Source organism: Malania oleifera, chromosome 7 (genome assembly GCF_029873635.1).
Source record: "Malania oleifera isolate guangnan ecotype guangnan chromosome 7, ASM2987363v1, whole genome shotgun sequence".
NCBI classification, from domain to species: Eukaryota; Viridiplantae; Streptophyta; class Magnoliopsida; order Santalales; family Ximeniaceae; genus Malania; species Malania oleifera.
This window is the reverse complement of record NC_080423.1, coordinates 68,517,324-68,538,878: the sequence shown is the minus strand read 5'-3', so window position 1 is coordinate 68,538,878 and position 21,555 is coordinate 68,517,324. Positions and strand designations below refer to the sequence as shown.

The following is a 21,555-nucleotide window of genomic DNA, read 5'->3' as shown; positions in this document are numbered from 1 at the left end:
AGATATAATACAGATAGGTATTATACAGACAATTATTTTGCAGACAAATATTTTATAGATATTATACAGACAAATATTTTACAGTATATTAGCAGAAAATATCATTATGCAATTTTCAAAAAATATGATTTATAGTATTCTTCAAAATGCCATGACTTCAGAACCATAACACTCAATTATTCAGTCAGATATTAGATTATGCAAATCAATTTAAAAATTTTATGGTTATTACAAAATCATGGTAAAAATAGTAAAATAATTATAAGTTTTAGTACTAAATATTATCAGACCCTGATGAATTATTCAGTCAGATTCAGAAAGCAAAGCACGGTACCATTCTTATTTCAGATCAGAGTGCAACGACATATCTCAGATAGTGTGTGGGTTACCGTCTACCATTTTTGGAGAGATTGCAGTCTCCCCAGAGGTCTGGGTTGAGGTGGCCAGTTTGACGAGATAGAGGCTAGTTATCGTGCATGGAGAGATTGCAGTGGGTCGGATTAATGATGGGTAGAGTTTCAAATTGACTTACTTGGTGGGCTAACCAGTGTTAAGTCCTGCCTACGGGCCGCACAACCTTGTCATAAGGGGTTAAATCATGACATTCAGTTTCTAGGGTATTATCATAATTTATATATATATATATATATATATATATATATATATATATATATACAGATTTATAGTACAGCAGCAGATTTATTATAATACTAGAATTATGTGTAACTAGAAAATTCATATATACAGTTGTATTTTAAAGTATAATAAATGTGATTTGTACGGTATATTAAACTTACAATTTTAAAGTTTCAGTATTATATCAGTATGTTAAATGTATAACTCAGTTGCCACACACTAGTAATAGCATATCTTCTTTTACTAAGCGTTGTCTCATCCTAGTGACTTAACATTTTTCAGGTGAACTAGTTAGGAGAGCCGATCATGCTTGCGGGTAAAAAGGTTCTTGCACTGCCCTTCTTAAAGGGTGAGTGTTTCCTAGGTGTTGGTTGTTTGGGTAGATTCCAGGGTTTTTGATGGATGACACTGGGAGTTTTGTAATATATATATTTTGGAACTTTCTAGATTTCTGGTATTGTAAATATAGTTTACAGTTTTAAGTTTACCGTTGTTTAGGAATGTAATGTGAACAGAGTTTCCTCAATTCTCCCTTGGGGCCTGAGATGTTTTTAACAGATAATACAGAGAGATTTGCTGTATATATTTATGTAGGAAAAAAATGGCACAAAAAATCAGGTCGTTACAGTGATATTAAGATTACCGTACCTGTATTTGTAGTAAATTGTATTCTCGAAATGAAAACGATATGATTTTTTGTATACCAAATAAGTGTGGAATGAACCGTTGTATGTAAATATTCCAGGTTTTGGGAAACAGTTGTGACGACTAATTACCATAAGCTGAGGGGTATATGAACATGAGTTTCAAAATTGTTCTAGGTTTTGTGAAATTTGCCACGTCTCGGTTAATTACCATAGGCAAATGCCATGTCTCGGCTTAATATCGTGGGTGAGAGTGTCTAGTTCTATATCCGAGGGTGCGAAATATCGCCCGTTTGATCTAGTTGGTCACCGATGGATGCGAGTTGACACCGTATTAGCAATGATATCGTTGTGGGGCTTCGTTTATTGCAGGGTATCGGGTGCTCCATGTAATTCGGCCGGTTTCAATCGAGGAGTGTGACGACACTGACCATTTGTTTTGTATCATATATGCTGGAACTGGATTGTGAAAATACCGGAACTGTATCATGTTATGTTTTATGTCGAAATAACACTTGTATGTCACACACTAATATAACCTGTTTTCTTCCTTACTGAGAGATGTCTCACCCCTAATATATAAGTGTTTTTCAGGTCCTTCGAGTGGCCATTACTAGCGTCCTAGCGTAACAGGAACGTGGTTGTCGGTTAGTTGCTATAGAACTTTTGTAAGTACGGATTTTGTAACCAGGTTGTTATTGTTGGGTTTTGTAGACACCCGGGGTACATACTGTATTTTGGAGCGTAAACTCTAGTTATGTATAAACTTTGGTATGGTACATTGTATGTATTAGAAAGAACATTTCCGCTGCGTATGTGATGTATATGTATGTGTATATGAATGTGTATAGGGTATACGTGTACCCCACGGGGTCGAACCCTCATTCAGTGCAGTATCATGTATGTTTTAAATGAGACAAAGACAAGTTAGGTTACTAAATTCACACTTGGGACCCATATGCTGGTTCGGGGCATCACAAAATTGGTTGGAGATTTAAGAAAAATTTAAGGGGAGAGAGAGACAAAGACAGAAAGAGACAGAGAAAGGTTACCTTACCCCAGGAGTGGTGCCTACGACGCTTTTACGACAAACCCACTCTAGTAAGAATGTTGATGGCGGAGAATGGAATCCAAGGGTATCTTCCGTTTTTTGATTGACGCTCGTTTAACTGAGGAAATTGAGGAGAGAGGAGGTTAAACGGAGGAGAGAGAAGTAGAGAGAGACGGTGAGAGAAAGAGCGCTGGGTTGCGCAGGAAAGGGGGGTAATTAGAATTCTCAGGAAGTCTCAGACTTCCAGAACTTATATATATATATATATATTATTTAATTAATAATTATTATTATTTATTTATTTAACTAATTAATTAAATTACATTTTTTTTATTTTTTTATTTTTTTTTTTGGAATCAATATAGCCTTTATTTGTAGTTTCAATGTGATATCCATTGAATCCTAAATCTTTCAAGTTTAACAGATTTCTTCTAGATCTGCTTGAATATAAAGTTTCATCAATTTGTAATAAAGTACCATTGGATAACTTTATATTAGTTTTTCCAGAGCCTTCAATCAAATTTGTAGAACCAGATATTATATTAACATTTGTTGAAGATATATTTAAGTAATGAAAATATTTCCTATCTCGAAAAATTGTGTGCATTGTAGCACTGCTAGTTAAACAAAGTTCTTCCAAAAACATCTTAGAATCGATCAAAGTTTTAAAATAGTTCACACTACAACACATATTTTAAAAAACACATTATTATAATTTATCATAGCAACAATAAATACGATAATTTATTTATTAAAATTAAAATGCAATATTGCGTACTATATATCTTAAAATATTAAATCATTATTTAATTTTCATTTGGATTTACAAGGAAAACAACAACATCAAGATAAACAGAGTTAGATGATCCAGCATTAAAATCTATTGGAGCAACATTATTAGCAAAATTTCTTTCAACTTCTTTACTCTTTTCTTTTTCTTTTATAAAGGCTTGGTATAGATCTTCCAAGTGTTTGGGATTACGATAGGTATGTGACCAATGACATTTTCCTTCGCATCTGTAACATTCAGTTTCATACTACATGAGTCACTGATTTTGATCATTAGCCCGCTTCTGGGGGTCATCCCTCTTCTGAGGGATTGCAACCTCACGTTGATGTTAGTGATTATTTCGACCACGACCACAACCATACCTGCGACCTCGTCCTCGACTACAAGATGTAGTCATATTCATTTCAGGGAATGGGGTCGAACTAGTTGGACGAGTTTGGTGATTTTTCATCAAAAGCTCGTTATTTTGCTCAGCAAAAAGAAGACATGATATAAGTTCAGAAAATTTAGTAAACTTCCTCTCCATATATTGCTGCTGCAAAAGCACATTAGTGGGATGGAAAGAACGTAGTAAAAGTTTTTTCTAGCATATCTTCATTACTAATATTTTCACTGCATTATTTTAGCTTCGAGCTAATCTTATGCAGAGCTGAGTTATATTCACCAACTATTTTAAAGTCTTGCAACCTTAGGTGCAACCATTCATATCGAACTTTTGGTAAAATCACAGTTTTTTTGTAGGCAAATCTATCCTTTAAATTTTTCCATAGGATAAGTGGGTTTTTAAGAGTGAGATATTCAGTCTTTAATTCTTTATATAAATGATGATGGAGGAAGATCATAACTTTTGCGCGATCCTACAAGGATGCAGTATTTCCATCTAAAATAGTATTTCTCAAGTTCAATGCATTTAGATCGATATCAACATCAAAAATACATGATAAATAATTGTTGTCATTAATATTAAGGGGAACAAATTCAACTTTACACAAATTCGACATCTGAATAAATTAACAATGATAAAGCAATTTAGAAAACAAAATGTAAAAAACTAAAATAAAACTAAGATAATAATATAATATTATTTCCACCCTTCTGGGGTACTTAAATATGTTTCTTCAGGAACATTATTTTATTTTTCTCAATTTGTACTCTTCACGAGTATGATTCCAATTCACAATATTAAATTGGGTAACAATTTACCACCTCTGTCGAAAGTTAAATATACTGCCTCATCTGGAGGATAAACATTTCACTTCTTTAGGAGGTTGATTTTAACGTCTCTTCTGCAGGTTAAAAATATACTCTCTTCAGGAGGTCTATCTCTTCAGGAGATTAAATATGCAGATGGAAAATTTAAATATATTGTCTCTTCAGGAGTACTATCTCTTCTAGAGATTTAAATATATTGTCTCTATCTCTTCGGGAGATTTAAATATATATATATATAGCCTTTTCAGGAGGACTATCTTACTATCTCTTCTGGAGATTGATACTCTTTAAATATTAAAAGACATATTCTCTTTTGGAGATTGATACTCTTTAAATATTAAAAGACATATTCTCTTCTGGAGAATATTATATTCTTTTGGAGTAAAACTTTCAATAAATGAATAAATTAAATAAGAATTAAAGAAATAACTCAGTTGGTTAGAGTTTCGTATTGATAACGTATTATAAAAAATACAGAAAATAAATAGAAAATAAATAGAAACGAGACTGAAATTTTACGTGGTTTGGATATACTTACTCCATGGGCGGATGGGATCAAAAAATTCACTATCTCGGGCGGAATTACATTATGATTTGAAATAGGTCTTATACAAAATATAACTTCTCTCTTTATCCCTTGTACAAAATATCTCTCTTCACTTTATCTCTCATCTTCTCTTATTCTCACTATATGTCTACTTATATGGAAGCATCAAATGTGTGTGTCCAGAATGAGAAGGGGAGGGTGTCATTTAATAAGACAATATGGATAGTTAAGAATTTATTGGGGTAAAAATCTAAGGGGTGGAAGATGGGGAAACATACATATATTTCATAATAATCTTGTCATATATTTTAAAAAAAAAATTCAATTTAATTAAAAATACATATATTTAATAAAATTACATTAAATTTATTGTATTCGTTTGACATATTTAATAATTTCTTGTCCAATCCAGATGAGTATCACAGTGGAGATACCTCATTAAAGCCTAGGGCTGGCAAAACGGGTCATAACCCGTCGGGTCACCTATGACCTGCCCGTTTAAAACAGGATCGGGTTTAGAAAAGTTAACCCGTTTAATAAATGAGCAGGTCACAAGTTGACCTGTTTATAAACAGGTTCAACCGGGTTCCAGTCGGGTTGCCCGACGGGGGACCCGTTTAGTTGGATCCATTATAACCCTAAACCCACTCACATTATAAATGAAACCCTAATGCCTGCGACTGCCTCTTCTGCTATCCTATTCACATTTCCACTTCTCCACAGGCCACAACTCCACTCCACGGTCTCCATTGTCATGCCAGTGCACCTTCGCCGATCATGCTACATGCCAAGTCGCCAACAACGGCACAACGCCATCTGCCTCACCCTCACACACTCGGACGCTGATGGACGATGGTCATTCGAGACGCTCATACATGCAGGCAGAGGTCGTTCACGATCGCGATCCGTTGTATCCCTCACGAATCAAGCTCCCTCATGGCCACGGATCAAGCTTCCTCACGATCCGTTGTAGCTGTTCAGCGTTCATTTTGGCCTTCGGGTCCTAGACACTCACGGATCAAGCTCCCTTAAGTGCTCGAGCATTTCAGACCTTATTTTTCCAAAATGCTGACTTGGAGTGGGTTCCATCTTCAGAAGAAAAAGAATGGACATGATTCCTCAAATCAATCCAACTACAGCCACCACTCATTAATTTCCTTGTATTTAAGACATCAAACCATCTCCTAGTCAAGCATAAATATTGGATATCAGCAGATTTTATATTTCATTTTATATATGAAATATTTTAAAGAATTAAAATAAATAAATTATATTTTTTAAATGAGTGACACGTGATCCACCCGTTTGTTAAATGGATGGATTAGGATTGGCTTGTATGATCCATTTAATATTGACCCGCTCCCGCCCAGCCAGCCCATTTTGCCACTCCTATTAAAGCCTAATAAAACTACGTATATGCCTTTAATTTTTAGTGAGCCCTCCATCTGTTTGCCAACGCCCAAACCGTGGGCTGAGAACAAATCAGAGTCTCACCAACCTTTGATTACCTGAAACACACCCTGCACTTCTCAAGTGGCCCTCCACCCGGCCCCACCTCACCAACCCCGAAGGAGATTACCCAAAACCCCAAAAAAATAAATAATAATAATAATAATAATAATAATAATAATAATAAATAAATAAATAAATGCTTGTTTTGTTTACCCTCTCTCTCTCTCTCTCTCTCTCTCTCTCAAGTGCCCGTCCACCCGGCCCCACCTCACCAACCCCGAATGAGATTACCCAAAACCCCAAAAAATAAAAATAATAAAATAAAATAAAAATAAGTGCCTGTTTTGTTTACCTCTCTCTCTCCCTCCCCCCCCCCGCCCCACCAACTCCCCTCTCCCCACGTATATATCACAGCCTTTCTCCAACCATTTCTCCGTCCAATAAAAAAAAACACACGCACCCATCGACGCCTCTCCCTTACTCTCCATGGATTCCCCTCCCCAGCTTTGGGCGGCGGCGCCCGCCTCCATCATCTTCCTCGTCCTCGCTTACATGCTCTACCAGCGGCTGAGGTTCAAGGTGCCGCCGGGGCCGCGGCCGTGGCCCGTCGTCGGGAACCTCTACGACATAAAGCCGGTGAGGTTCCGGTGCTTCGCGGAGTGGGCCCAATCCTACGGCCCCATCATATCGGTGTGGTTCGGGTCGACCCTGAACGTGATCGTGTCCAGCTCGGACCTGGCCCGGGAAGTGCTGAAGGAGAAGGACCAGCAGCTGGCAGACCGCCACCGGAGCCGATCGGCGGCGAAGTTCAGCAGAGACGGGCAAGACCTCATCTGGGCTGACTACGGGCCCCACTACGTCAAGGTCCGTAAGGTGTGCACCCTCGAGCTCTTCTCTCCGAAGAGGCTTGAAGCTCTCCGGCCAATTCGAGAAGACGAAGTCACCGCCATGGTTGAGTCCATTTTCAAGGACTGCACTGATCCTGGTACATACTTCTTCTCTTTTTTCCTTAATTTAATTTATTTCCTTTTTTACCTTGATTTTTTTCCCCTATACGTTACTAATAATAAATTAATCACATGGGTTTTTTACATATGTTTTATTTTTTATTATAAAATTAATTGAGTTTTATTTTTATTCACTTCTAATTTAATTAATTTTTTTCCTATTTACAGCATTTATTTAAGAAAAAATATATCATGTGACGAAAATGTTTAACTAAAAATTTATAATTTATATAAGGATGTGTTCGGATGTTAAAAATAGAGACACCAAAAATTAAGTTGTAAATTGCAAATAATTTTTAGAAAAAATTATAAATTAGGTGTGAAATGCCTGAAATTTTTTGTATTTTTAATTTATTATTTAACCAATATTTATTTAATAATATTTTGGAAACTAAATTTCTTCTTTGATTTTAAGAAATATTATTTTTCTAAATTATCTATTGATTGGAATTCTTATTTTGTTTTTAAACTCACAGTGACGGCACTGATGGTGGGATTGGGTATTTCAGAAATTCTTCTAGTCAACAGGAGATATTTAATATGTCAATAAATTTAATTATCGTTCACGTTTTCTTTTTCGTGAATTGTGATATTTATGGTTTTGACTATACAATTCGTTAGATATTAATATTGTGGGCCTTTGGCGTGGGCCTTTTGGCGTACCAAAATTATAGTTTTTTATTTAATTATATACAAATATAATTAAGAAATAACCATATAATTAATTAAGGGAAACACTATTAGTCCTGAATGACTGTCTTTTTCAATCTTTTTACTTAATTTAAAGGACAATATTTTCATTTAATACATTAAGAAATAAAAATGGAGCTGTAGTGTTATTTTTATATAGAAAATCTATTATTTCAGTTTGATATGTTACTTCAAAAAAAATTTGAACAGATAATCACCTATTAATAAAGAAATAATTATAAATTAAGCATACATATTATTCTTACTCTAACTAAAGCTTTGCCAAGAGTGAAAATTTTTTTAAAAAAAAAAAAAAGTAATGCTGTGTTTGGCATCATGAATTTTGAGCATTGCATTTGAATTATGTGAATTTGGACAAGATTCAATACAATTTTACATTATATCTTACCCACATTTAATACAAATCCAAATTCAAAGATTATTCAAACATGGGATAAGTTAAAATGACAAACTTGAATTTGGGTTTGCTTAATTTTTAATTAAACCTCGTGACCCTACTTTGCTAACAATAAATATTATATTCGAACTATTAGGGTGGAGGTTGGTGAAATAAGGTGAGTGCCTATGCCAACAATTGTACTTGAGAATATGTTATATAAATGGACACTATTTGTAGCTTGTCCCTATATATGGAATTTTTTTTTATAAATAACATTTTTAAAAAATATTTAATAACATCTATTATGGTAAAATTATTTTTATTTTCAGAAGTTGTTTTATATTTTAATTACTTTAATATTGTGGACGAGGATATAATATATTTTTTACTAATAATTAAGATATGTTCTTATTGGGTAGGAGTGGGGAAAATTAAATCATTAAAAAAACAAAAACAAAACACGATTAAATTGAAAAACAAAATCATCTTAAAGAGAACAAAAGAGAGGTCAAAGTTGTGGAGCTACCATCCACACTTATTTCTAAGGAATGGCTTTAAAAATAAATAAATTACAAGCCATTGCACCATGTGAATGTGCACTTTTTTTTTTTTTTTTGGAATAAATTGTACCACCAATAGGTTCCCCCACGAAGCTCATTCAACCCACCCTACCTAATAAATAATATTTACTGAAATAAAACACACGCAGAGCCCCATCCAGAAACCCTAAAAAAGAAAAAGACTCAACTGACCTACCAACCCCCAAGGTTGGTGTTCTGACATCATAGTTGCGCCCTGTGGCCTATGGGATAATTAATTTTTTAAAAATATTGTACTTGTGTTTCCACGAAAGTCAAAGGTGGGACATGGACTTCACACCCACCTTATGCTTTCCCAAGCGCAATTTTAATTATGGATGCAGTTCTGAGTCTATGCTCCCTATTGCAGAAGATAATGGAAAAAGCTTGTTGGTGAAGAAGTATTTGGGAGCAGTCGCATTCAACAACATTACGAGGTTGGCGTTTGGGAAGCGGTTCGTGAATCGCGATGGCGTAATGGACGAGCAAGGACTAGAGTTCAAAGCCGTCGTGGCCAACGGCCTCAAGCTCGGTGCTTCCCTCGCCATGGCGGAGCACATCCCTTGGCTCCGATGGATGTTCCCCCTGGAGGAGGAGGCTTTTGCGAAGCACGGCGCCCGCCGCGACCGTCTCACCCGTGCCATCATGGAGGAGCACACCCTCGCCCGCGCTACTACAGGCGGCGCCAAGCAACACTTCGTCGACGCCCTGCTCACTTTGCAGGACAAGTACGACCTCAGCGAGGACACCATCATCGGACTCCTTTGGGACATGATTACTGCGGGCATGGACACGACCGCCATTTCTGTCGAATGGGCCATGGCTGAGTTGATCAAGAACCAAAGGGTCCAAAAGAAGGCCCAAGAAGAATTGGACCGCGTGATCGGGACGGAACGGGTCGTGACCGAGTCCGACTTCTCCAACCTCCCTTACCTGCAATGCGTGGCCAAGGAGGCGTTGCGGCTGCACCCCCCAACGCCGCTCATGCTCCCCCACCGGGCCAATGCTAACGTCAAGGTCGGCGGCTACGACATCCCCAAGGGATCCAACGTTCACGTCAATGTTTGGGCCCTAGCTCGGGATCCTGCGGCGTGGCCCAACCCGCTTGAGTTCCGACCCGAGCGGTTCCTCGAGGAGGACGTGGACATGAAGGGCCACGACTATCGGTTGCTGCCATTCGGGGCGGGACGGCGGGTGTGCCCCGGGGCGCAGCTTGGGATTAACTTGGTGACTTCCATGTTGGGACACCTATTGCACCATTTCTCTTGGAGCCCGCCGGAAGGGGTCCGACCTGAGGAGATCGACATGTCAGAGAACCCGGGATTGGTGACTTACATGCGGACCTCGTTACAGGCTGTGCCAACGCCGAGGCTGCCTGCTCACCTGTACAAACGCATGGCCGTGGATATGTGAAATTATTGTTGCTGTGACTTTAAATATAGTTGTAAGAATTTGGGCTTTCCAACTATGAAAAGGTCAAATAAGAATTTTTTTTTTTTTTTTTTTTGCCAAGTCCAATGGGCCCTTTGAGGACTCCAGGCCCAAGAGGAACAGAAAGAATTTTTTTTTATTGCGAAGCCCAGTTTTCTATTTGGGCTGTGAGGCCCACTGGTATGTGATATAAAATTAATTTTCCGTATGGACATTCTCTCTTTTGCATTCTCAAACATCTCTTTTCATCTAAGAAATTGGAGTGAGAAGGAATCATTTAAAACCATTAATCCAAATTGATTTTTCAACAAAATTCAAATAATCTTGTGTTTGGACATTTGGAGTCTATCTATTAAATTTAAATTTTTGTTAGAACCATGAATTCTAATTTGTTTTTAAATTCACAAATTCAAATTCAACAAGAAAACTTTAAGCTCTCATACACAAAATAAGTTAATCTTATTTAACCATTTAGTGCAAAACATGTGCTCTTTCTATACAACCACATCATGATCTAAGGCGCTGTCATTCAGGTTGAACTAATTTTCAGAAGTTTTGAAAATGAAAACAAATAAAGTCATGATCTTGAACTATTTGGTACACTATTTAAGTTTATAATCTCTATGATATTTTTGGAAGTAGGATACAAGAATGTCAAGTAACCCGGTGTGCTTATAATATGCTTAATATGGTTGAGATTTGATTTATGAAGAAAAGTTATGTTTTCTTTCTAATGAAAATTAGAGAAATATTGGAAGAAAATAGTTTCTTAGAATTGGAAATTAACAGTATTAATTAGAAGGAGAAAAGGGAAAAAATATGATCATTTTCCCATTATTGTAAATCATGTAAATTAACCCCTCTAAAAGATACTACATGTTCCATGACTTTAATGAAGAAATTTCTTATTTTTCCAATTTTTATACTCAACATTTGTTAAAATGAACAAAAAAATTAGTTAAATATAACATTCTCATTTTTTTTACCCATTATATTTGAACATGTGCAAAACAATAGCTATTTGTGAGTAATCTTGCAATATGCATTTTTTCAAAAAAAAAAAAAATCTTTCATTGAAAAAAGGGGAGAGAGAGATCATATACGAGAAAAATCATCACAAGCTCATAGGTATACTACTCATTCTCTAGATAGTCACTTGGCAATCAGTCTTCAAGACAATAATTGTGTGAGAGTTGGACAGGTGATGAAGTTCGCTTGATCTCCCATCATGACCTTCCAAAACATAGTTAACAAAAACATCGACTCCACCAAAGAAAAAAATGAGAGAGAGATAAGACATGAGAGAAATCATCACAAGCTCATAGGCATACTACTCATTTTCTAGATATAGTCACTTGGCAATCATCAGTCTTCAACACTATAAGTGTGAGATTTGGACAGGTGATGAAGTCCGCTTGATCTCCCATCATGACCTTCTATAACATAGTTAACAAAAACATAGACTCCACCAAAGAAATACTTAATTTTCATCTTAGTTAACCGCAAGATGACATATGCAGGGGGGAAATTGTATTATTTTTTAGTGAATCAATGTCCTAAACATTTATTGTTTTACTCGAGAAGGCAAGCACAACTAGGTTTCTTTTGGATAAAATAAGACACACATAAAATAACTTGCAATAATATAAGTACCAGACTACCAATTCTATATTCTAATGTTTGTTTCTCACTTTCCTAACAATCCAAAAGTGTTCATGGTGAGACTAAATTTTTGTAATCAACGAGTCGAAGAAAAATAATCAAACATTGTTGCAGTTTGTAATTTTGTATCTTAATATTGTAATTATCTCCCACAAAAATCATTGTTTACATCAAAACATAACTAACACACCCCTTAAGCCCTCCACAAGACAAATGGAGCATTTCCAAACACAAGAAAAATGAGCATGTCATTATAATTTACTACAAATTTTAAAAAACCAAATAAACCCTATTTTATAAAGAAAATAATATCTTAAACACAACATAAACCACATTGAAGAGATAAAGGCAATCATAATATCCTTCAATGAAAGAAAATTTGCTACCACTATGTTGACTCTATGAGTCCGATCCCGTTTTTATAATAACAAATCACGTTATTTCGTACCTATGCACTGAGCTTATGATAAGAATCGACAAACACCATTAAAGGATCCATTGCAAGTTCCAGATTGGCCAATCACAAGGTCAAAAGCTAAGAAGATCAAGGAAGCAATGTAAGGATTAGTGCAATCCATTACAACGGGGGACGACATAGCCTAGTGTTTAGTGTAGACTTTTTATTTCAATAAGTATAGGCATATGGACCTATTTTATGTTTATTAGTTATAGGTGTTTAGGGTTATGTTATTTGAATTTGAATTAAATTTAAATTTAAATTTGAATTTAAATTTGAATTTGATTTTTGATTTTGAATTTGAATTTAAATTTAATTGGAGGGGTTTATAAATAGACTTGTAGCCACATTCTACAAAAAAAGGACATTGAATAAAAAATGTGAGGTTTTGTTTCTTCTATTGGTTCTTCAAAGAACTTTTCGAACTTATCGGGATTTCCCGTGGCGTTCACCAACGACTTATCAAACTGCTTTCCACCACCGTTTGTGGCATCTTCCTTATACCAAGGTTCGTGTTTCGCACTAAACAATGGGTTGAGGTCTTATATACCAAAATTCTTGTTTGTCGTAAACAACGGGTCGAGGTCTACCATTCATATCTATCCAAAAATCTGAATTTTAGCTTTCTTAGGCAAGCATTCCAACATTGTTTGCTGGGTCTCAATGCGTGTCGATTAAGGTTCGCATCAACTATGTTGACTCTATGAGTCCGATCCCGTTTTTATAATAACAAATCACGTTATTTCTTACCTATGCACTGAGCTTATGAATAGGGTTGATTCCTAGCACGCACAGAAGGTAAGGACACAAGGAAGTCATAAAGACTACAAAGATCATATCATATGATTGGCACTCGAAGAGCAAAAGGGAATGAAGACCAATTTTCTTTATTGTGATTGCAATTTATTTTTTGGCCTGTAATAATGCACTGCATGAATGATAACTTGGGAGGAGATAGAGAGTAAGGATTTAATATCCTTGAAATTATCAAAAGAAATGGTCCATGATCGCATAAATTGGCAGAAAAGGATTTATATAGTCGACCCCATTTAGTGGGACTAAGGCTTGGTTTTGTTGTTGTTGTTGTTGTTTTTTATGAATGATAAGATCTTATGCTTAAAAGACGATAGAATGACCATAGGAACCAAAACCTCTTAAGTTAAAATGTCATAGCTTATTCACCATGGTTGAATAAGTTCAAAGACTAAAATAGGGCAAAATACGTATCTTTAAATAGCGCCAGTCAACCGAACTTTTTAAGTTCAAATCACCTCGATCGACCGACGTTATTTATTAAATATTTTTTAAGGGGCTCGAGCGACTGTCCTATTTATCACACATCTTCCTCGACCACCTGAACGAAAATCCCAACCTGACTCGTCAACCTCGGCAGACCGGCCCTCAAGGTCCAAAATTGACTGACTATGAATTTATGTGTAATCCTAAGAGGGGGGGTGAATTGGATATTTTAAAAATGTTAGTCTTTAGATTCTAATTTTTGAAGAACTTACGATCATACACTCACAAACTAGATGATAAGCAGTTCAGTATTTCTCAACTTATCAATTTTAATGTGTGATTTTATCATGCAAACAAGATTATCCAATTACTTAACATACACAACAAACAAATAATTAAGTGCAAGCGGAAATTAAAAGAGTTAAGGGAAGAGAGATGCAAACACAATTTTTACGACATTCAGTCAACCCAGCCTACGTCATCGCCTTGGGTAAACTACACAAGGATTCCATTATACTGCTCCTTAACTTGGGACAGAGTTTCCCGTTACAATCCGCTACTTACAAGAGACGTTGCTATCTCCTAATCCGCTGCTTACAAAAAGTGTAGTTTACTCCTCACGATTCACAAACCGAACCGTTACTACAATAAATGAATAAAATTTCTGAACAATCGGATGTTTCTCAACAAGTTAATGAGTACAATAAAAATCCTAAACTTTTTCACAAGATATAATATTAAACTCAAATGTAGTATGTAATTTTTCCAATGATGTATAAAAATTGTGATCTTTATAAAAAATATATAAATAAGATGCTTCAAAGATCTAATGCCTATTCAATATTTCTCCAAACAAAATAATTTCTTAAAGATATATGCTTTAAAGATCCTAAACTTTTCTTTTAAAATAATTCTCGCAAGAAACAATAAGCTATCCTTTGAATAGAAATATCACTTTGAATATCGCAAAGATTCAAACTTTTTGCTTTCAAATATAAAATATTTTGAATAAAAAATATAACTTTAAATATCACAAAGATATAAGCCCTAGAAAATTTTCCCCAAAATATTTTTCAAAGAAGTATATAGAATACTCACGATCTTGTTCCCCAAAAAGATATTAAATAAAAGAATACGAGAGTAGACAGGCTTATAAAAAATATAGAATTAAATGCTCAACAATAAGTTTAATCAAACCTCAAGATCAAACCAATTTTTCGTAATATGATGAATGTAAGCACTTGGATCTTGAAGATGATGTTGATGAATGTCCAAACTTGGTACGAATGCTTTGTATATATTTATATATTATGTATATTTTTGTATTATTTATTTATTTATTTATTTATTTATTTTGCATGTGTATTGGTAAATTCACTAGAGGAGTAATTTTAAAGACTTATTAAATTAACTTAGTGATAATTCCAAATTAATTAGGTACAATTCGTAAGAACGGGCGCATAGGGAGTGCTCGTACCTTCCCCTCGCGTAACTGAACTCCTAACCTCAACTCTGGTAGCGTAGACTCATTCTACCCTTAAAGGGGTAGTAATTAAGTGTTCTAACCACACTAAAAGGTTAGTGGCGACTCCAATATTCCTGTTTTTTCCAAAAAAATACAAAACACATTTTTATTTCGCCACCCCAGGGCACCCGCGCTCCGGGACATCACGACATTGTTCATCTGTGCACACAAACTCAAGTACCACATCCTCTTTTTGCACATGGTTGCGTAAAAAATGATGTCTAATTTCTATGTGCTTAGTTCATGAATGTGATATGAGATTATTTAATATATTTATTGTACTCGTATTATCATACTTTATAGGAACAGTTTCATAGTGCAATACGTAGTCCATTAGTTGGCTTTATGTAAAGCGTTTGAGCACAACAACTTCTAACCGTTATGTATTATGTCTCTACTGTAGACAATGCAACTGAGTTTTGTTTCTTGGAGAATCAAGAAACTAAGGATTGTCCTAAAAAGTGACAAGTGTCGCTCGTATTTTTTCTATCTACTTTATTACCGGCAAAGTCAGCATCAAAATAACTGACAATCTCAAGAAAAGTGTACTTAGGATACTATAATCCAAGTTCAATAGTTCCAATAACGTATCTAAGTATTCTTTTAACTGCTAATAGATTATTATTATTTTTGGTAAAAAAGGGCGGCACCTCCTAAACTTTATTAGAAAACCTCTCACTTATAGCGGAGGAAAACTGTAGTTACAATTTTGAGACTTTGGGACAATAAAAGCAAAATTCCAAGACCCTAAAACTAACTTAACCAACATAAACCAAACACCAGCAACCAAAAAACTAAGAAACTAGACCACTAAAAGAGTAATAACACAAAACATCATGAGCGCAAAGAAGGAAAACCCAACAAGTCCAATTGAATCATTCCCCTGACTTGCTAAGGAAGATCATCTTGGCAACTATATGATCGAGAAATAATAGATGTAACTCTTTAGGCGCAGCCTGAAATATTGCGCACAAGCATACGCTAAATATAATATTAGGCCTACTAGCAGTCAGATATAACAGGCTACATATCATTCCACGATAGAGCTTAACATCCACCGATATACCTTGCTCATCCTTGTCTAATTTAGTGGAAGAGCTCATAGGTGTTCCTAAAATTTTACCATCTTCCATGTTAAACTTTTTGAGCAAGTCTCTAATGTACTTTGATTGATTTATAAAAATATCATGTTTTGTCTGTTTGATCTGAAGTCCTAGAAAGAAGTTAAGTTCACCCATCATGCTCATTTCGAATTTACTTTGCATGCAGTTGGCAAACTCATTACACATCTCTTCGTTTGTTGCTCTAGAAATGATATCATCTACATATATTTTTACCATCTTCGTTTGTTATCTTTATCCTTATGCTCTTCAGCTTCCATGGTTTGAGCCAAGTGGTATGTACTTCGTGTTCCTTGTGGCTTCCATATCGTGCTTACCCTCTGTGCATACAAAGTCATGATCCTGTTCAAAATCTCAAATGCATGGGTAAAATACCAAGTGATTTGTCATTATCAAAACAGGATTTGACTCATAGAGTCAACACCGGTCGGCCGAGCTTGACCATTCGAGTAACCGAACCTTAGGTCAGGTGACCAAACCTACAAAAGTTTGGAAAATCGCCTTGACTCGGCTAATCGACACAGTGATCAGTCAACCGAATCCTCAAGATCATTCAAAATTAATGTGTCTATTCGGGCCATCGGCCCATAGATCCAAGCGACTGAACCTCTCGGGTTCGCGTATTTTTACCACATTAAACAGGGGTTAATTTTAATTAAACTTTTCTAGAAATTCCCTTCGTGTCCCCAACGGTCCAAAATTAAGGGAATTATATATATACCCTTCATTTGTCCAGATTAGCACATGATTAGCATTACAATGAGCAAAAAATATCTCTGATTTTTCTTGAACTACCATTGCTTATACTTCAAATTTTTAAGCCTATATTTGATACTCTCTCATACTCTTGCTTGCCAAAATCTTTTTAAAACAGAGAGTATTATTTTCTTGTACTCCTCATTTACAAATTAATTGCAAATTGAAGGGAGTGTGATTCTCATTGTTGTGTGCATACATATATTATTTTGAAAGCTTATTACTCTCACATTCCTGTATTGTCTGATAATTTTTGAGAGTAAGTTAAAGTTTTTCTCACTATATTTGATTGATAAATATCATTTGTGAAGAACTCATATTAGCTTTTGAGTCTTGGCATCCTTATTGCCAGATTCGAACGCTTGCTTGTATTATTTGATAAAATATGTTTTTGCAAGTCTGAATTCTAATCTTGGTTGTGCTTAATACCAGAAAAATAGTTTGCTGAGATATTTACTTAGAGTTTCAAAGTTCCTTTGATTATATACTGATTACATTATCTTGATTCAAAGGTAACCACTCTCATGTATATACAAATATATACATATTTATTGAGAGCTGAAATATTGCTTAACCAAATCTCACTTGAGCATAAAATTTTATCATCTGTAAGTGTATTGATTGTATTGTACTTATTAGTGTATGTATCTGCTTAGTTTAGAAGCATTTCTATAGTACATGAAATTTATATTGATTGATTGTATTCTAAGTGTGGCCTAAGGTGGGTCTTCTCTACCTCTTGAAGGAGAGGTTGTAAAGGTTGGGGTCAACCCTATTAATCTAGCCTAGGGTTTCCCTTGCCCAGTAAGGAAAGGGTGTTGTAACCGGTGTCGCTTTACCCAAAAGTGAGCTTTAATAGAATCTTCGGGCTTACGAGCTAGAGGCGGGGACATAAGCACAGTTGCCAAACCTCGATAACACATATGGTGTCATCTTTACTTTATCTGTTTTACTGTTTTGTGCATGCTTGATTAAATTTATGTGGAGCATATTATTTGTGAATTCATCTATCTGTTTATTTCATACGAACTTTAGATTGGTTCTAAGTTTGTGAAATACTACTTGCTGGAAGTTTGACATAGAATTTTTAAAATCTCCAATTCACCCTCTCCCCTCTCGGGATTACACTAAAAACAACACACTACATCGACCTCCAACCCATTCCCAAAAAGCAAAATCATAATTGAAGTCAATAAATGCTAATTTTTTCTATAAGTTCCAATAGAGGCAAACATTAGAAATGAGTATAGCTAAACGCCATCCCAAAATTTCTAAAAGGTTAATTTATTCAAAACCAAGGAAAAATGAGGGAGAAGATGAAGAAAGTGACATACTGAAATATTAATATTGACTACTGTCATATGCTTTGCAACAATAACAATACTAAAAGTAAAATTTTCAATTCATCCTTCCGTGTGGAGAATTACGGGTTAGGATTTGAATTGAATAGACACTAGGTAAAGATGGAAAAGGTGTGAGAATAAATTCCTTAGGTTTTCACACCAAATAGAAAAGATGTGAGAATTAATTCCTTGGGTTTTGACTAGATTGGAGTTTTTTTTTTGTTAATAATTAATTTGTGAGTAGGCGGAAGGTCAATAGTCGGAAAGTCATATGGACAAGGGTGAGAATGGGAAGGGGTGGTGTTTTGGTTGTTGGGACATTTGTGAAATTTTAAATTTTATAAATATAAAACAAACGATAAATTTGAGATTTTGATTTTTATTACTTTGAATACTACCAAATTTTCTCATTTACTCTGAGTAGTAAAATATTGTTCATGCATCTTCTTCTTTTTTCCCCTTTTTTAACGATGCCAAGATGGTCATTACACTTCACCTACTAACTATGATACCCATAGAGTCAATATATGTAAGTGAAACTTTACTCATTGAATTGTTAAAGGTTATTTTGAATTACCAAGTTAAGAACTTGAATTGCGTATGAAAGTATGAATTTCGGGTCTCGTATTTGAATTTGAATAAAACTCAACACAATTTTACATTATTTCCTATCCAAATCCACACAAATCCAAATTTAAGACCTTCCAAACATATGGTAAGAATTACTTCTTAGTTATCATTGTAGACACCTCATTTTGACTGGGGCCAAATATAAGAAAAATTAGGCATTTTTATTTATTTCATTGTTCATACAAATATAGCAAAAATACAAAAGGGGAGTCCGAAATACAATCGAAAATACAACATACAGAGAAATACAGGGAACTACAATAAAAAAAATACTAGGAAATACCGAAAAAATACAATGATACAAAGACACGAGGTAATATGCAGGAATATTCGGCTGGTCCTGCTGGCACTTGCACACATGCACAAGGAGAAAATGTTATAGAAAAATCAAACAATAAAATAGAGATTTCTTTCTCAACATCAATTGATCCGCAATAAATTGAATGATTTGCTTCTCAAAATTGAATGATTTGCAATGAAGAAGACTGATTTGTTCCTCAATCCAACTGCTCAACTGGAAACTCATATGGAATGAAATTGGCAAAGAAAATCCGATTCCAATGAGCCTCAACCTGTGATGGGTATTTTCTATAGGAAGGAAAACACATGCATAGGAAGGTAGGTAATAAGGAAAGTGGCAATGGGGAAAGAGTTGATTTATTGCCTATGATGGGTTGATTTGGTTTTCATGCTTGTTGAGACCCTAACCCTATAAATAGGGGTCTCCGCAAAGGAGGGGACACACAAGTTAGAAGAGAGAAGGTAACACACAATAGAAGAGAAAAAAAAACGGGGGGAAGGCAATAGAGAATGAGAAGCAATTGAGAGACCATATACACAATATTCGGTCTCTCTCGAGGAGAGACATGGCTATTAAGAGAGAAGTAGAGAATATCGGTGGTGAAGGGCAGACCAAGTCCTTCCTGAGCAAGCTAAAGGCTCAAACTGCTGGAAGACTAAAGAATAGAGAGTCCCCTACGGCAGAAAGGTTCTCAGAGGCAATATTATTATTATTATTATTATTATTATTATTATTATTATTATTATTGTGCAATTCTCAATTCAAATTGTACAATTCATATCAAGAAATACATAAATTAGTTCGAATTGCATGGAAGAATCATACAGGCTATGAATCCAGGGGAATCATATGAATCAGTGAATCGAATAGAATAGTACAAATCATAAGATTCAGACCTTACTCCTTCAAAACCAACTTAAAGATTATTAAACCTATTTCCTTTTTCATGATGATCTTCCATTTTCTATTTACATGAGATCTATCCAGGGGTGAGCATAATTTGGTTAAAATCAAATTAATCGAATTAACCAAGTAAATTCGGTTTGATTAAAAATTTATTCAGTTTGGTTCGATTTTCATTTTCTTTAAATTTCTATTTTTGATTTTCAGTTCAATTTTTGGGTTCAATTAATTTATATTATTTATATTTTATATATATTAAATATATATATATATATATTAAAATATTAAATCGATTAACCGATTTAACCGAAATTTTGTTCAGTCAATTTTGAATTCAGTTAAATATGAAATTTTGGGCGAGTTTGGTTAATGAGATTTTTTAACCGAAATTTTTTTAATTAATTCAGTTAATTAATCGAATTCACCAAACCGACCGAATACTCACTCCTAACTCTATCCTCCAAGAGAGAAGAAACAATTATATTGGCCTTCTGCTATATTTTCTGCTATTCAAAGGAGACCAAAGTCAACTAGGCGGGTGAGGTTTTGGTTTGACACATTGCCCTCTCCATTCTTTAGATTTAAAGGTCTGTTTCTATTAGTTTTTATATCTTAATAATTTTTGTTTACGTTTTTATTTACTTTTTTCTTCTTATTTTAGTTGTTAGAGCAAGCCCATGCATTAAAAATAGCTATTGTTTTTTTATTAAATACCATAAAGTTCAATTTATTATTATTTTTTATGATTTATTCTCTCAAAAACCATAAATAGTTCAATTTCATTAAGTTTTTCTTGATTCCTCTCTCTATTATTCTTATTTTAACAAACGCAAACAAGTGAATTTTTAACTGTTAAAAATGTAAACTTAACACCATAAACAAAGTTTAATTTAAAAAAAAAAAAAAAAAAACTTCATTGATCCTAATCTTTTTTTTTTTTTTTTTTAAGTACATCTTGAACTCTTATACTTAGAGCTTTAGTTTTGAGTCACGTAACACATTTTATAATTTCATAGAAAAACTAGCTTAACTTGATGTTTGATAAGGTTAGATCATGGTAAATCCTATTTATATGGCTGGTGTTCCCATTATTTAGACCTACAAAACTTGCTTCAAAGACAAGTGCCATCCAATTATCAACATGTTTTATCCATGTTTGGTGAAATTTCAATACATTGTA

The 21,555-nt window shown here is 34.7% G+C and overlaps 1 protein-coding gene across 1 annotated transcript; it reads left to right on the top strand.

Annotated features, from left to right (window-relative positions):
- The first annotated feature begins 6,705 nt into the window (after window positions 1-6,705).
- On the top strand, window positions 6,706-10,646 carry LOC131160666 (cytochrome P450 98A2). Its single transcript, XM_058116523.1, has 2 exons — window positions 6,706-7,317; window positions 9,378-10,646. Exons 1-2 carry the CDS (start codon window positions 6,819-6,821, stop codon window positions 10,418-10,420), a joined length of 1,542 nt encoding a protein of 513 aa, XP_057972506.1. The 5' UTR covers window positions 6,706-6,818; the 3' UTR covers window positions 10,421-10,646.
- Window positions 10,647-21,555: the final 10,909 nt, after the last annotated feature.

Coding starts and splice junctions, on each gene's coding strand:
- LOC131160666 (XM_058116523.1), top strand. CDS start 6,819: ATGGATTCCCCTCCCCAGCTTTGGGCGGCGGCGCCCGCCTCCATCATC. Junction 7,318..9,377: donor CAAGGACTGCACTGATCCTG/GTACATACTTCT, acceptor TCCCTATTGCAG/AAGATAATGGAAAAAGCTTG.